Below are 16,704 nucleotides of genomic sequence, written 5' to 3' on the forward strand. Positions count from 1 at the left end.
AAGCCACTATCTAGGTTTAAGGGATAAGGAACCTGGATTTTTTTTTTGGGGGGGGGGCTTTTTAAGAAACGTGGCATATATATTACACAGCCCATTTCAAGAAATGAAATCATCATTCTGTTAAACCATCCATGCCCATCCCTCCCTTCTCCCACCCTAAGGTGCTCATGTTCCAGGGTAGACTGAAGAGGTATAGGATGCAGATGTCAGCTTTTTTTTTTTTTTAACTAAACCATGAAAATACTCAATGCTCCCACCCACCCACGGCCACCCCCCAGGAAAGTAAATTCTCTGCTGAGGCTCCTTATTTACCACTCATTCACTCCCTCCCAATGAGTCGATGCCGACTCATAGTGACCCTAAAGGTCAAGGTAGAACTGGCCCGATGAATTTCCAAGACTGGAACTCTGTCCAGGAATGGAAATCACATGTATACGGACTGAAAATACCATCCAACTGAGGTGGGTTGTTAGGTGCCATCGAGTTTTGACAAAATAACCTCCAAATGGCAGCATAGAACTGCCCAATGCAATTTTTCTGGACTGCAAACTTTCTGAGACTTCCCGGACTTTCGTCATGGAGTGATGGGTGGGTTCAAACCTTGAGCCCTTTGGTTAACAGTCAAGAAATTAACTATTGCACTATCCCGCCTCCTATTATTCATTCAATTTTTTTTTTCCCCACGGGAGAGCGCGAATGTAGTCCCCCACCACCACAAATTATGCAGTTGAGTTTCCCACATTTGGGGAAATCGCAGGGGTCAGCACATCCGGAGTGCAACGGATAAGCTTCGCCCTCGGAAAACCACCTTTGTATCATGGTATCTCCCCTGCTAGGTAAGTATACATTCATTCAACTCTTAATCTCATTCTGAAACTTCATTTTTTGGAGGAACCTGGCAATGTGTAAGAAAATACTTTCAACTTTGCATTTCAAAAATACATGGAGAATAAGGTAACTTTGTGAATCATTCATTACATTGTATTAGAGCTTAAATTCTGAACATTTTCAGAAAATTTCAGTAGTAAAAGACCCAAACCCTTTTTTGAGTCTGTATATGGATTCGGCTTCCACCGAATTTGGACCATTACCTGGAAATGTGACCAGCTTTGCCCTCAGGCAGAGTGTTAGAAAGTGGATTACTACCACTCCCCTCGCCAGTCTAGAGAGGGGCAGTATAACCTTTGGGACTTGCTTTGCTCTTTCATTGATGGAAGTTGGGGTATTAGGGTCCACTTGACCAGGAATCAAACTATTGTCTTGATCAGCAGGCTATGAATCAATCTTCAAATCTCTTCTAGCTAGAATAGGATACATCCAATGATGGTCCCTTTCCTGCTTCTGTGGTCTTGCCTGCAACTGTGATGTAATGACCAACCATGATTTTCTGAGTTTCCCTCGTGCTCTAAGTCCTATTTAAGTGGCTGTTTCTGTAACTCCTTGGCCACCATTACTGCCTCATGCTGATGACCTCCTCATCCAGATAGATCTGTCTTTGTGTTGTCTCTCTAAATGATACTTGAATTTGGGGTAGTTTTCTCCGCAAGAACTCTATTAAAGTGGACAGTGACTTATTTTCTTTACGCAGGTGTTCTCTTTTATTAGATTACTTCTTATACATGAAGACACACACAAAATTACACCTAGTACAAAGACAATTTTGCACTTTCTTAGATAAGCCATTAGCCAACTTTGTGGAACAGGAAATTTTCAGTCACTTCATCAGTATAAATTTGTTATAAAAGATTGATATTCAGAACACTATTTCTTTCCCCACAAATTATTAAACATGTTTAACAAAAGCAATGATGTCATTGACCTTCGCTGTAGGGTTCAGTTAATGATGCTGACACTGCTGAGGCATCTTGTGCTCTGTGGTTCTGACTCCAGATGCTGCTGCCTCCAGGGTCCGCTGTCCTAGAGCAAGCTCCACTTATGCTCATACTTAGGCTTTTTTATTTTGTTCAATGACCTAAGTTTTATTGAATCCTTCCATGAACAAAAAATTGGAAATACAATCATATCCAAGAACAGAAACCAAACAAACTTTGAAGGGCTGATTTCCACAAGAGGTGAGGAGTTAAAGCAATTTAACATACTTCTAAAGATGCAAACATGATACAATCATATAGGTTATTTTCAATATAAGAAAACTTCAATCATGTTTACTTTCATTTCCTAAAACTAAGACAAAGCATTAGCTTGTATTTTTACCTATAGCATACCCCTCTTGTATGGAATATATACAAAATCCCCCAAATGAAATTGTTCCAAACCAAAGGTTCTACAGAATCATGGTTTAACCCTGTGTCCAGCTTGTTCTGAAGCGAAATGAACCCTGACAATGGTAACAGCATTGTAAGCCCAGAAGGGAACCCTGCAAGCCCAACGGTGTCCAACAGAATGATTGAAGTGATGGGAAATAGACATGAATACAGACACCTTATTCATTCTTCAGTCCAATACAAATAACAAATAGCTACTGAGATGAACCACCTAATATTTTAAGCAAATATCCACCAAGAGCCTATCATATCTTGCTACTATCATTTCTAGTCTCCTACTTATTTCCAGAGTTGCCCTATATCCTGATAAAATCCCTGGTTGCCATTATTGTAACCATAATTGCCAGAATAGTCACCTGCTTGCAGAAGCAGCTGAGTCACTGAGGGGGAGCCCATTTTCTTGGTTATGGCGCCGATGGGAATCAAGTTGGCTGTGCTCATCAGCCTTTCTCTTGACTCCTACATTGCCCCCCTTGAGTTCTATGGGAACACACACCCTCTTACCAAAATGACTTTCATAATAACTAATGACTAGTACAACGGCCACAGAGAGTCCCTGTGTGGTACACGTGATTAATGTGCTCCGGTGATCCTTGAAAAGCTGGAGGCTGGAGCCAATGTAGATGTAGATGCCGATGGAGACGGAGATGCCGATGTAGAGAAGCATGGTAACTTAGTTCTGGGAAAATCAGGTGAAACACTTGACGGCAACTGCTTTTATCCTTCACAATGGCCACATACAAGTTATTCTACTTAACTGCGAGGCTGGTTAAGCTTGGTCTGAGTCACTCAAGTGTGTCTTCTGGGTTCACGGTGAGTAAGTGTGTCACTTGCTAAGGAAACTTTCCCAAAGAGAGATAATCAATTTGATTCAAAATGGCCTCAGGCAGATTCAGACATTTCATCAGGAAAAGAAATCTCATTTTATTTCTGATATGCTAAGCTTCTCCTTCCAAAGCAATTCTGAATCTAATCTTAAGAAAAACTTTATGAGGAATTTTTATTTTCCCACATCACTACATGTTTTCTAATCGACAATGTACTTTTTGTGTTCTCAGTGTGCTCTGTAAAATTTCCATTCAAAATCTATATGCCACTAGAGTCCTCGTTAAATTAACAATTGTTAAATCACTATATTTTAAATAGAGGTTAAAAAATCATGCCTTTTCTTTTTAAAGTCTGTTTGCAGGTATGGGGAACTCACTAAGGCGAACAGAAGTTCATGCAATTTGTCATAATGTGAGCAAACACCATATTAAAGATGTGTGGTAGGAAGTGGAACTGACGCAGAGCTGCTACCCGCTGCTATTTGGTCGGTCTGGACAGTTGCCCGATGCAGGGTTGCCCAAACCACAAGTCCTTATGGGAGCAGATACCTTTGTCTTTCTCCTATGGAGTAACTGGGGTTTTGAAACCCTGACCTTGAGGCTAGCAGTCCAGTGCTTACCTGACAGTACTACCAAGCCCTAGAGAATTGACAAGACCCCTTTTTAAAACAGAGGCAAGTACCCTTTTCTGTGGACTTGCAGAGAAATGTGTCTGAGCTCAATGCCTTGCACCAACCCCAGAACAGGGAATCTATGCATGAGTTTTCCTGGCTACGTGGCTCACCCTGTTAATTCATGCAACCTGATTCTCTAGGAACACAAAATCACTGTTTTGAATCACTCACTAACAAACAAGCTTTCTAAGGTCTTACTTTTATGGGACAAACAAAATCACTTTTTTCTGACATCTCTACCAAACAGTTCCTACCTGTTAGGGGCAAAGCCTTTTGCAGTCACAGAAACACAGCACTTTGACTAGATCATTGCTCCAGGAAGATGTGGAATGGTGGCTGTGTGGTTGCTTCCCATGTGTCGTGATTACAGGTAGGTCAGCACCCAGTGTGTGCTAAGCATCTTCCATCCAAGCAGAGTCCTTATGAAATACAGACCTCCAAAGGCTTTTTTGGGGTTATTTTTATTTTGGTTGCAGGGATACCATTTATTTAGGTACTTAGCATGGTCTTTGTTCCCATGTGAAGAGTCATGGCTTGCCATGTAAAACATTGCCTTCACTATCAAACTTCACTATATAAGAACATTATAAAATACAAATTATAAACTTAATTTTCTTTACAGTATTCAGATTAGGCCATTAAAACAACGTTGATTTAAAAAGGCAAAGTGACACAATTGGCAAAACATCTAATTCCTTTTCTAATGAAGGCTGGTACAAAATGGCACGCAAGTCAAGCTCTAAATTTACTACATTGTGCACATCAGGTGCTCAAAAACAGTCATCGAAGGAGGGTTACTTTTCAAAAGTAATTCTGATCCAAAGATACATATGCAAGTAACCATTGTTCTATGGGTCATTAAGGAAAGTAAATAACAACCCACATCGCAATACTGTATTTAAGACTTTCAGTGGGGCAGCAAGTTGAGAATTTTCAAGTCCAAAAAGTAGGCAATGATTTTTCATACTCTTCTTCAAAATTAAAATGATCATTTATGAGGGCTACACTTTCCCCAGAGAATGTCAGACCTAAAACGAGCCTATGAATAAACACTCTATCTTTAGTATTTTACTAGGCAATCTACAGCAAATGCTTTATATGTACACAAGAGGAATATGATATATTAGGTAATTATTTACTGAATTCTTTTATAGTAAACAAAGGTCTGAAGAAAAAAACCAATAATAAAAGTTAAACATGTAATTTGTCCTGTTGTGAACAGAAAAAAGAAAATAAAAAATCAACCCCCACAAACACATAAAAAAGCCAAAACAAAACTCAGTACGTTAATTCTTAAAAGTTATTGAGAATCCTTTCTCTGCTGGTCCAAGTTGAAATTAGATTTGAGATTTTTAATTAAAATAACACAAATCGGGGTGCATATATTCACAGTGACAGAGAACACATTCAGACACAAACACCCTTAGTCTACTAATTCTCAAAACTAAGCCAACAGGGATAATAAATTATAAATGAAAGGCATATACAATGTAGGCTAAAACCTAACAGTTAATAGGTTGAAAACCAGGGAAGCTATGCCAGCAGGGGTATTTAGAAAACCTTTCAGTATTAGAAAATATCTGATTTGAATGCAAAGGAAACTTCTCCTCAAATAAAAATAACAAAGAATGGGAACCATTCTTTACTTAATAGCTTTGCAATAATAGTATTAAAAACAAACATGATTCAGGAATCTTCCTACATAATTTATAGAGAATGTGGTGCAGCAGTGCGTGCGTTTCTAATTTTAGCCTTTCACTCCATAGATGATGAGACCGATAATCACAGCTCCAATAACAACGATAGAAATGATGATGCACATGGTTTTTCTGGATTTGCGCTGCAAATGCAAAAACAAAAACAAACAGGTTTACAGATTGAATGGAAGCTGATATAGGGTTCACCCTTAGAGGAGAAAAATAGAGTAATGCATTTCCCTCAAAGTCTTGGTTATATTTTTTCCATCTCAAAAATCTCTTCAATATGGCACTGTTCGTGCAAAAAATATTCCTGAATTGTTATAACATACAACTTTCTAAAAAGATTTACTTCTATAGAAAGTTTGTGTTGTTTCATTTTTACAATATTTTCTATATGACTGTTACTAATAGATAGCCTGAGCAGCCTTGCTATAGAGTGGGTTCCAGAAGGTCAGCAGTTTGAACCCATCTTCATGAGGCTTGCTACTCCCCGTAATGTTTAGTCTTGGGAACCCACCCAGGCAGTTCTACTCTGTCCCAGATGATTGCTAAGAGTCAGAATTGAATTGAGGGCGGTAAGTTTGGGTGTTTTAGGAAAATACATAGCATCTAGTCTTCTGCAGATGAAACTTTACAAACATGTCTAAGTAGTTTCTATTACTTTGCCCCTATATAATGTGCTCTATTATGTAGATCTAAAGGAGCTTTCAAAAGTTTCATCAATCACCCAATGAATAATTCATATACAAATCATGCTGTAATCTGGTTACAATTCCTGCAACATGCCAGCCTCCTCCCCATTTCCTCTCTGGGCTTCCTGTTCCACTCAGCCAGTTCCCTTGCTCTCCCAGTCTTCTTGCCTTCATTCCTGGGCAGATGTGGCCCTTTTGCCTGCTCTAGGGTTCTAAAGAGCACATTCTTCACACTGTTCACTTTATAGTTCTAATTATTATTTGGCTGGAAGCTGGCCTTGGAAGAGTCTTTAGTTTCAAGTTAGAAGGTTTTCTGTGGGCAATAGCCTCAGAGATTCCTCTAGTCATTTTTTTTCGGTGAGGGTGGGGCGGCACTTTCTGTTCTACACTTCTAAAAACTCATGCTACCTGAGACTGTCTATTGTAATCTTGATCAGAATGGTTGGTAGTGGTACCTGGGCCCCATCTAGTTCTGGACTCCATTTAGAGGAGGTTGCGATTCGTGTGGCCATTAGTCCTTTGGGTTCATTGCTTCCTTGAGTTTCAATTCTCCTATGTGTGCGAGGGTGGGGGTGGGGGTGGGGGTGAGAAGGGATGGGATGACATTGACCAATAACTAACTGTATCTTAGATGACTGCTTGCAAAATGTTAAAGACTAGGTCACACATTATCTTGATCAACTGGGTTTTACTAATTGACCTTAGATGTCCCCTGAGACTAAGGTCCTTAGCCTTCAGTTCTGATGTCTAAGTAGTTTCTATTACTTTGCCCCTTATGTGTTTTATTATACAGATCTAAAGAAGCTTTAAAGAGTTCAGGAAACAATTCCATTATCTTTTTTAAAGAACTTTTTATTGATAAATGGGTAAGGGTTTACAGAGCATCTCATCAGTTCACATCCAATAATTCATATGCATTCACTGCAATTCCCTCAATGGAACTAACTGATCCCACATCCTCCCTGTTCCTTGTGTGCACCCCCCTTTCCGAGCGCTTCTGAACTGAGTCCTGGTGGAAATGCTGCCCTTTAGATCTAAAATGGTCGGCTGTTCTAAGGTGTGTGGCCTCCCTCACCAGGGTTCCTGTTCCCTGTGTAAACTTGTCTACTCTTTGGCTAAAAGCTGAGCTACGGGAGTGAGTTCGGTTTCAGACCTGAAAGGTGATTAAATCTATTATCTTTTCATTCCATTTTCACCAACTTTTTGAAGCTCCCTCAAATGAGTACTCCTGCATCATTTGCAAATATGTATACAGAAATACCAACCACTATATATACATACACTAGCGTCCACTGATACAACCTAATATAGTCTGTCACGCCTTTCTTCATGAGAATCAAGGCTCGTTTACTGTCTAGTTAGGGTTTCTTACTCCTTCTCTTCCTCTGCCCTCCCCTGTACCATCAAGAGTGTTGTTTTCTGCGCATAAGCCTGTTCTCAGCATCTTACATTTTTTGACTTTTGATGAGAATTCCTCTGGAGATGTGGTTTGATTTTAAAAAGACATAGAAACAAGATTTACTGTGTTACCTAATACACTGACATTACCTTTACATGTAAACAGAGAAGAGCTATAAAAGCTTATCTAATTTTTAATTTAATATTCTCAAAAAGTTGCTCTTAAAAGTTGAGTTCCCTGAAAATATCAGCTAATCAACTAGTATGCAGATGTGGCAATTATCTTTAAAATAAATTTGTTCGTTGTTTCTAAAATCAATCTCATTATTTAACATTAATGGGAATGGAATTCAAAAGCGTAACCCACAAAGAAAAAACAAAGACCTAAAAAAGTATAATGTTGTCATTTAAACTAGAAAAGTTAAGAATCTGGTTTCTTTCTTCAATTCTGGTCCAGCTGTGGATTTCTGTGTTTCTTAAATGGCTTGTGTAGCTCACAGCAACATGCACGAATCATTTTTCTTACAAAGTAGAAAAGTGGTTAAATTTAATTTGTGTCAACTAAAAACATCATAAAATTGTTTTTAAAAGACATGTTTCTGAACCGAAAACAACAGACCCAGGATTCCACCTACTCATCTAATTTTTCACCATCCTCATTTATTAAATTAAATATAACTTCTCAAAATTTTTCATCTCATCATGTACAACTGTTTTTCTAGATTCTGTGTAGTTACTGCAGAGACTACAGATAGGTGATGCATCCTTTTGGGCAATCATCGGTATTCCTTGAGAGGAGACTTATTGCACAGGGCACTCTCTCTAGTGAGGGGTGGTGAGGTCTTTGTGTGCTATAGCAGTAAGAATATGCATCACCTTCTTCTATGCCCACAATTGATCCAAACAATTTAGAAGTGCTACCTTTTCCAGATTCAAAAGCTTAACATTACGGCTTCCAAGTCTAACTATTAGAAAGCCACTCTTGTGTTACACACTCTTCTCTTGGTTTCTTCATGGGCTGTGTGAATGAAGGGGGTGGGTTTAGATGTGTGCCATTTCCCCAGTGTAGGCTCTTCCACAAGGAAGAAGAAAAGCCATACCAAGAGACCATCTACATTCCCCAAATACAATACCAAAACAATGTAACACATATGCCTAGCCACTGGTGAATGCTGCTAGATACGATCTGACCAGAATTTTCAAACAGATCCCAGACACTTGGCATTTACAGCTTACCATCTGTATGCGTTCTCAACTATTCATGAGTGACACAAAAAATACACGCATATTATTATATATTTCACGGATTTGCCTTTCTAAAATACATGCACAGAGCTGGCAATCAGGAGTTACTTAGTAACTACTACTTGCTGTTACAACTCAGCACTTTCTAGACAGCTTTATTGCTACATTATCACTACATAGGCCCTAATCTGGCTAGTGAAAAAATGGTGCTGCAGTGAAAGGCAACCCCCAACTGAAAACACTGACTATACTGAAGATGTTTTCTAAGAAGGTGATAAGGGCTGGGAAATGTTGCTCAGGAACCACTGCCCTCAAAATGGGAGTTTTACAGGGAAATCAAATGCTATTTTGATAAGTAGAGATTCCCAGAGAGCCTGGTCTTTTCCTTACTGAACATCAAAGGTCTGCACATTCCTTTATATATTAATAATTTATCGCCCTAATTTCCGTATAGTACTTTGTGCATAACTTATATTTGAAAGACATGCATGGACTTCCTATGTTAACCAGATCCACTAAAAGAAATAAAATTAATTCCTGGGGAAGGGTCTGCTGAATGCTGATAGACTATGTAGTGGTCAGCGACATTCGGATCTGATATAATTTCCTTAGGACTTGAAGAGATTTTTCCAGAACAAAAATCTTGCTTTAGTCTGGAATGCAATCAATAGCAAGTACCAGTATAAGGGAACGTCGAGGAAGGTAGGGAGGCTATCAAAGAGACTTCTGGGTTGGAGAGTCACAATGACATTAGAGGTCACCCCAGCCATCAGCAAGGTCTAGAATCCGCTACTGCTACTCTAGGGCTCTTCACCCAAAACTTGCTGTTGCTGAGGGCCATGTCACTGGTTCAAAGCTAAGAGTGTGCAGGTTAAAACCAGTTCTAAAGTGACTGGGGCATTTCTGTGATTTTATTATCTCCAGCCACTTAAACCAGACAAAAAGTACACACACACACACACACTTAAAGCAGACAAAAAGTACACACACACACTCACACACACACTTAAAGCAGGCAAAAAGTACACACACACACACACACACACACACACACACACACACACGATTAAGAAACTGACTATATGAACACTACCTGATAGTCTGCTGCTCTGGACAGCTGCTGGTTTGCTTGTTGAACGTGGACCTCCGCATTTTCTACATTGGCTTCGATGCTATCTTTAGAATAAAACACACCCCGTCAATTAGCTATGTGTTAATGCTGCAGGACGGCATACATTATTACATTTCCTTCATGAAGGTGGAACACCCTCAATAATCAAAAAGGGTAAGATTCGTATTATCACGAAGCTGAATTTCGTTGAATCTTTATTTATTTATTTTTCTTTTAAAACTGGACTTCTTCCCTATACCATTTCTCAGGTGGACCAAGTGAGACTCTGAAGCATTTTCTTCACTTCACTCCCAGGGGTCACATGGCGTCCCCTATATCACTGGCTATTCCTGCTTAATCTTTTTGGGTTGTTGGTGCTCCATCTGCTCTCTGAGTTCTAAATCAGTGGTCGGCAAGCCTTTTCTATAAAGTTCTGATAAATTCAGCTTTGCAGGCCATGGGATCTCTATCACAATGACTCAAATGTGCCTCTGTAGTACAAAAGCAGCCAGAGATGAAGTCCATACAAGGGGCTTCACCAAGTTCAAGTTCATATTTTTCCATGGACTTTTTGAGAGCTCCTAGTACACAAATGGAAATAGTTTGCCAACCCATTCTAAAACAGTTTTTGGACTCAGGGATTAAGGCCGTAGAACCCCTATCTTTCCATCTACATCTGCATGGGGGGGGTGTGTGTGAAGCTCATCCGATCTCACTACCTTAAATATTCTTTAGGTGCAGATATTGTTCTTCAGTGCTGCAGAGTCAATTTGGACTCATAACATCACCATGTGAACGAGTAAAGGCCCCATAGGGCTCTGATGGCTATAATCGCTATGGGAACTGAAGGGAGGTCTCTTTTAGTTAGCAGCCTAGTATTTAATTATTATGCCATCACGGCTCCCATATTAATACTTAATCCCAGCCTTTTCCTCTGGACCTAGATTATTTCTAATCTAGAGGAGTGTTCAATAAGTAATTGTTGAAATAATCAATTGGATTTTGAAAATCTACCCTGTCATCTACTGGGTCTAGAGAGAGGGGTACGGATGGCCAAGCAATAGTTATAGTAAAGATGAAAGATTTCAATTAAATTCAACTCAGAAAATATATAAAATGCATCGCTGAACATGCCTGGGTGGCACAGTGGATAAAGCCCTTGGACTGCTAACAGAAAGGCCAGTAGTTCAACCCCAGCAGTCACTCTGGGGAAGACAAATGAGGCAGTCTGCTTCCATAAAGATATGTACCTTGGAAACCCTATAGACCTCTCCTCTGTCCTACAGGGTCACTATGAGTTGGAATTGAATCAATTAAAGAGCAGTAGGGTTTAACATGCCCAGAGATACCTCCATGTTTCAAAATGGTAAAAATTAAGAGCACAGTAAATTATTTTAAGTCCATAAATGAAGGACTGTTTCATTGACAATTTAAAAGGAATTATAGTCATTGCTTTGATTTTGTCTTCTTTAAAAAAAATTTTTAAAAATAATTCCTAGCATTGAAGTAATGCTACTAGATTAATCTACCAATAAGCTATTAGAATGATCAGGTAAATGGCTACTTATTTCTTCTAATCTAATAAGCAATACAGCATACAGAATTATAAATACTTCAGGTTTACCAAAAGTCCCTGGAGAGTGGTAGCAATCAGTACATGTCAGAAACCAGGGGCAAGCAAAATAAACGAGGAGGACATTACAGGGCTCCTTCCCTGGCTGGAGAGTCAGTGGAGCCTAATTAATATAATGCTTGTTTAAAAAATATATATTAAAGGAAGTTGGTCATGCCAAGTGGTAAAGAGTAAAAAATAAAGTCTATTTTAGATAATGCCCAGGGTGATGCTCTATTGTATTATAGAGAACTATCCTTCTGACTCCAAGGAGCGCTGACAGAGGGGGGGCAGGAAGCAGTTGGTCTTGCCCAAGAAAGTTATCATGGGTAAAGGGCAGGGAGACTGCTCCCAATCCAGAAAATTACATCAGTAAGGCTTACCTATCATATCTCCTTGTTCATGAATCATCATTCCCAGATCTTTAAATATTTCATTAATATCCATAATATCGGCCTAAGAGGGAAAGCAACATAATGTTATAATCAGAAATTCAGCTCCTGTTCTGCAAAAGGGGAAAAGAAAATAAACCCTAACTCACCACTCCCATACACGTGAGTGTGTATCTAGACTTGATAACTAGGTTGGGGGAGTATTAAGAAGTGGTTTACTATAAGCGATTCTCGGCAGACCTCACCAGGCATCTGTCTTCCAAGAAAAGTTTGTGACATTAAAAATATCAGGTGAGGCAATAACGGATCTGTGGCATCCAGGGGGCCATGGTTTGCTGGTCTTGTTTTATGCCAAGTGATAGTTTTATTTTATACTGCATTAGTAAGAATATGAAAAATTATTCTGACTTATATATATTCTAATAATGATTCTTACATCGATTTGACATTTTAAAAGAAAGGAACATGAGACATAAAGTCTCACATTAATAAATTTGACAAAGCAATGATGGAGTAATATATGAAAATGTATATTTCTTCAATACATAGTAATTATTATTTTGCCTGATTAAAGAATAAAACTGAAATGCTTTACTAAAGGTGGGGAAGCAATTTATATCTCTGCCCCTGTGTCTTAGTTTCCCTGTTTGTATCATGGTGATAATGATACAGTAACTAATCCATGGAGTTTTTGTGACAACTGAGATCATTGCAAATGGAATTTATCACATAGAACCTAGTATATGGAAAACACTCAATAAACTGGGTCCACTGTAGCTTTATTAACCTACTTCCTAGGAAATAAGCTCACTGCCATTGAGTCAATGTCGACTCATAGTGACCCTACAAGACAGGCTAGAACTGATCCTGTGCGTTTCCAAACTGTAACTCTTTCCTCGAGTATAAAGCCCCATCTTTCTTCAAAGGAGCAGTTAGTGGTTTTGAACTAAAGACCTTCTCGATTACAGCCTTGGTGGTATAATTACGCATTGGGCTGCGTGCGCTCCTCAAGGTTAGTAGTTTGAAAACACCAGCCAGCTCCTTGGGAGAAAAACCAGGCTTTCTACTCCAATAAATAGCTACAGTCCCAGAAACTCACAGGGCCAGTTCTACCTTGTCCTATGGGGCTTCTATGAGTCAGCATCGACTCTTTGGCAGTGAATGAGGTTTTTCTAGGAAATAGGTAGGCTCCATGGAAACTGTGATTCAATAAACCTTTTAGACCTCTTTGATGTCACAAACACACAAAAGAGAAATAAAATAACTTTAAATCTATGAAGAAAGTCTCATGCATCCAGGTCTGATGTGTATCATGTGCCATGGGACATCGCCGACTCTCTCTGGGCCGTTATTTAACTATCTGGACAGTGTATCTCTAGTTGACAGTTTCCCAATGCTGCTAAGGTGACTTTTAGATGACTCAGCAACTACAACAAAACATTGGGCAGGGGGATCAGCAGGGACGCATATACTAAAGAAATTAACATTATTGTCCCAAACAAACTTATTCTATTGTATGCATTAGAGATGCAACCACACTGATACATGTAACCAGTGTCCTTTCTGGGTCCCTCTTTCAGCAATACCTACACATCTGGAGAAGAACAGAGCTTCAGAATACCCCAAGTCTACACGTGAAAGGCTTACTTCCAATTGCCTAATCGAAGACTCTCTCTCGTGAATAAGGCGCAGGTCATCTTCTGTAATCTCTTCATCCTGGGCCTGTGCTTGAAATTGAGGTTGGCTAATTGGAAGCATGGAGTAGGGAAAAAGGAAAGACTGGGATTAAAAACAATGGGACTTGTCTCCTACTTTGTAAATACTTAGTAAATAAACTATTTTGCTTTGCAAAATCAGAGAGCTGCTGATTTGTGAAATGCATAAAAATGTAACTGGAGTACTAAGCAAATTCTAATTATTCTTCAGTCCACTGGTATTATTTTACTTTACATAAACATCTTAGAGTTATTTATATACTGGAAGCAGCATTTGACAAATGAATAGTTCTTTTTGGTTGAATTAAATCTCATATAAAGGAACAATCTATTTTAAACAATAATTAAGCCACTAAATATTTATTTGAACTTTACTTTTCAAATACAACAATAACATTTTATAAATATTTTAAACTTTTTCCATAAGCATTCACATTTATTGTTTTCAATTTATAATTAACTTTGTATATTTGTGTTATTATATGATGCTGAACACTTTAATTCTGTTTCCGGAACGATATTGATACACTTGAAAAATTATCCTAAGACCTTGCAGAGCAGTGAATTTTAATTGAATTGGCACTTCTACCCACACCCTCTTACTCCTATCAAATGACCTTTTTCCTGATGGGTCTGGGTTAAGACAGTGGGGGAGGACACTAAAGGATTATATGATTTAGCTGTGAGTAATTGTTAACAGGGTTAAATGTAATTACCAGCCTAATGAGTATAAAATGAGCCATTGAGAAACAACAAGGTGGGATCTCATTATGAGTAAGAGAGAAGAGCCAGGAGTGAAGAGTGTTCTTGCAACTCCAAGATTTCTGCTCACTGAACCTCCTTGATCCAGGAGACAGCTTTGATACCGAGGAATGGCAGAGGAGCCAGAACCTGAGCTACATGGATTTTCCAGCCCGTAAAGCAAATACACCTGTGGAGTGGAGTGCCACTGAGGAAGCTGGGTTTGCTGACTAGTGGGGCTGGAGCTGAATGCCCTCAGGTTGAGCCTGATATCGGAGTAGCATACCCGGCATTTACTGGCAGCCCTAAAACAGTTTTGTAACATTGTGCAAATAGGGCCGAGGCCAGGCCAAGTGGCTAAAAGTCAGAGAGAGGCTTGCCTGCAGGCCCAACAGAAAAGACATTATCACGACAGAACAACTATATCCTAAGCATTTCACACCTGAACTGTAACTTGTTAACTTCCACAATAAATTCCATAATTTTTAGCTGTCTGTCAATTCTGGCCCTGTGAACCCAGCAAAAAAGTGGAGAGTGCTGAGGGAGACAGGGCAACCAATGGAAGCAGAGCAGTCTTCATGCTTCGTGTTGCTTACCTTTCCCAAGATACAAAATTCTTGTCTTTGGAACTGTCCTCCGGAAAACCACCCTGAAAAATTTAATATCAGGATGGATTGATGTTGGGTAAAGAAAGGCAATAATCATCACCACCAAAATCATGTCACATTTTACCCTGATATATCCTTAGCTGATTTATGAAGATGTATGGATTTATATATATATACATGATGTATGCATGTCTGTGTGTATACATCTGTGGCACACACATATGAGGGGGCTTCAGAAAGTTCATGGAAAAACGGAATTTTAAGATAATAGAATTTCTTCACGAACTTTTTGAAGCTGCTTCTTATAGAGCAAGGTAAATGGAAGACAGAGTGGAGTGGGAAAGGTGAAAGAAAAAAACACTAATTTCTTAAGTCCACTGCTTCAAGGACTAGGTATAAAATGCTTTCTCTTTTAATTAGACAAGGAAAAAAATTCACGAATGCGTCTCAAGGGCCAAATAAATATTAATTAGTTAGAACTTAATGTAGTCTTAGAACTTCAACATCAATAACTTCTGATCATTTCTAAGGAATTTTAATTTAGATAACTAAAAATTCCACTTTAATGTTTTCATTTTTGTTTTCCAGGCTTATATTCATTCTTTAAATTAATGCTACATCCACTCTGTTCATTTCCATCATCTTCATATCATCCAAACATGAAGTGTGGCAATACTGGCATTTAAACACTGATAGCCTCACGTACCAAGTCAATGTGGAACTACTACTCAGAATGTGGTCCTGTCTTTCAGGCAAGTATCTTTCTTTATTTTTCTATTCTCTGAAAGCTTCTGCTGCACAACCTGAGGCAAATCCACCAGTGTTACATAACCTTCCCTCTCAAACAGAGAGAAAAACCTGAACATAAATACTCAAATTTCCAAGATCTTCACAGGTCTTCGTGATTTAAAACTACACGTGTGCCACGGCAATCTTTTGTCCTCTGCTATGTACATTCTCTTTCCAAGTGCCCTCAGTGAAGATCCGAGTCAGTTTTACAATGCGCTTTAAATACTTACAGACACCCGGGAGCTGGCTCTGACTCGAGCAACAAACTCCTTCTCTTTCTCAGCAGCTTGCCTCTGAACCTTCTGAAAATTTGTCAGTGAGGTCGTGAACTCCGCCACTAAGCGATCCTTCTGGATTTTCCTTTGACGCTAGAGGAAAGGGTGAGAAACAAACCTACTGGAATCAAGTTGTGAAGTTCTACGGGATTTACCAAAGTTGCCTTAGCGATAAGGGGGAACTACAGTGACCATAGCTCCCCATTTAATACTGAAGTCACCATTCACTCCCCAACCAGATGGCTTTACTGAATAACCCCCAACACCATTGTGACAAGATCATTAAATGCCCTAAGTATTTACCTCCAGCAAAAAAGCTCACAGTGCTATATTTCTCCTTTTCACACGCCAAAGAAACTGGGTCAAGAGTTTCATGTTGGTTTCAAGCAGTTCTTCGGTAGGCCTTCGAATCTCACCTGAGTCTTAGTTTCCGCCCAGTATATAAGGCTGGAAATGTGTGCACCCAGGACAGGTCACACTGTGAGCGAGGGCACACACTCAGTTCTGGACAGCTGGGGATTGTCTACTCAGGAAGCATTTTCCAAGCACTAAATTACAGGGCAGGGCAACTGTCTGGGCAAACTTATTGCCTTATTGAATCCCAAGATACTACCCAAGAATTAAATATATTTTTGTGCCC

The 16,704-nt window shown here is 39.2% G+C and overlaps 1 protein-coding gene and 1 non-coding gene across 3 annotated transcripts in view; both read right to left on the reverse strand.

Moving 5' to 3' along the window:
- Nucleotides 1-681: 681 nt before the first annotated feature.
- LOC115871156 lies at nt 682-844 on the reverse strand. Its single transcript, XR_004047133.1, has one exon. It is a non-coding gene; the product is annotated as a U1 spliceosomal RNA (small nuclear RNA).
- A 727-nt stretch (nt 845-1,571) lies between these two features.
- The window catches only part of STX7 (syntaxin 7), a 48,178-nt gene continuing 33,045 nt past the window's right edge, over nt 1,572-16,704 (reverse strand). The window contains exons 5-10 of one of the 2 annotated variants that reach the window (XM_004710924.2): nt 16,020-16,157; nt 14,989-15,041; nt 13,584-13,680; nt 11,928-12,000; nt 9,915-9,997; nt 1,572-5,626 (exon numbers count right to left, since the gene is read on the reverse strand). In XM_004710924.2, the coding sequence (XP_004710981.1) occupies nt 5,534-5,626; nt 9,915-9,997; nt 11,928-12,000; nt 13,584-13,680; nt 14,989-15,041; nt 16,020-16,157 (537 nt within the window). In that variant the 3' untranslated portion in view covers nt 1,572-5,533. Of the gene's footprint in view, nt 5,627-6,744; nt 8,098-9,914; nt 9,998-11,927; nt 12,001-13,583; nt 13,681-14,988; nt 15,042-16,019; nt 16,158-16,704 lie in introns of those variants that run through there. The other variant, XM_030886775.2, reaches the window with a different exon arrangement.

This window comes from Echinops telfairi, unplaced genomic scaffold (genome assembly GCF_000313985.2).
Source record: "Echinops telfairi isolate 266 unplaced genomic scaffold, ASM31398v2 ScPeMD7_3533;HRSCAF=4204_0, whole genome shotgun sequence".
In the NCBI taxonomy this organism is placed as follows: domain Eukaryota; kingdom Metazoa; phylum Chordata; class Mammalia; order Afrosoricida; family Tenrecidae; genus Echinops; species Echinops telfairi.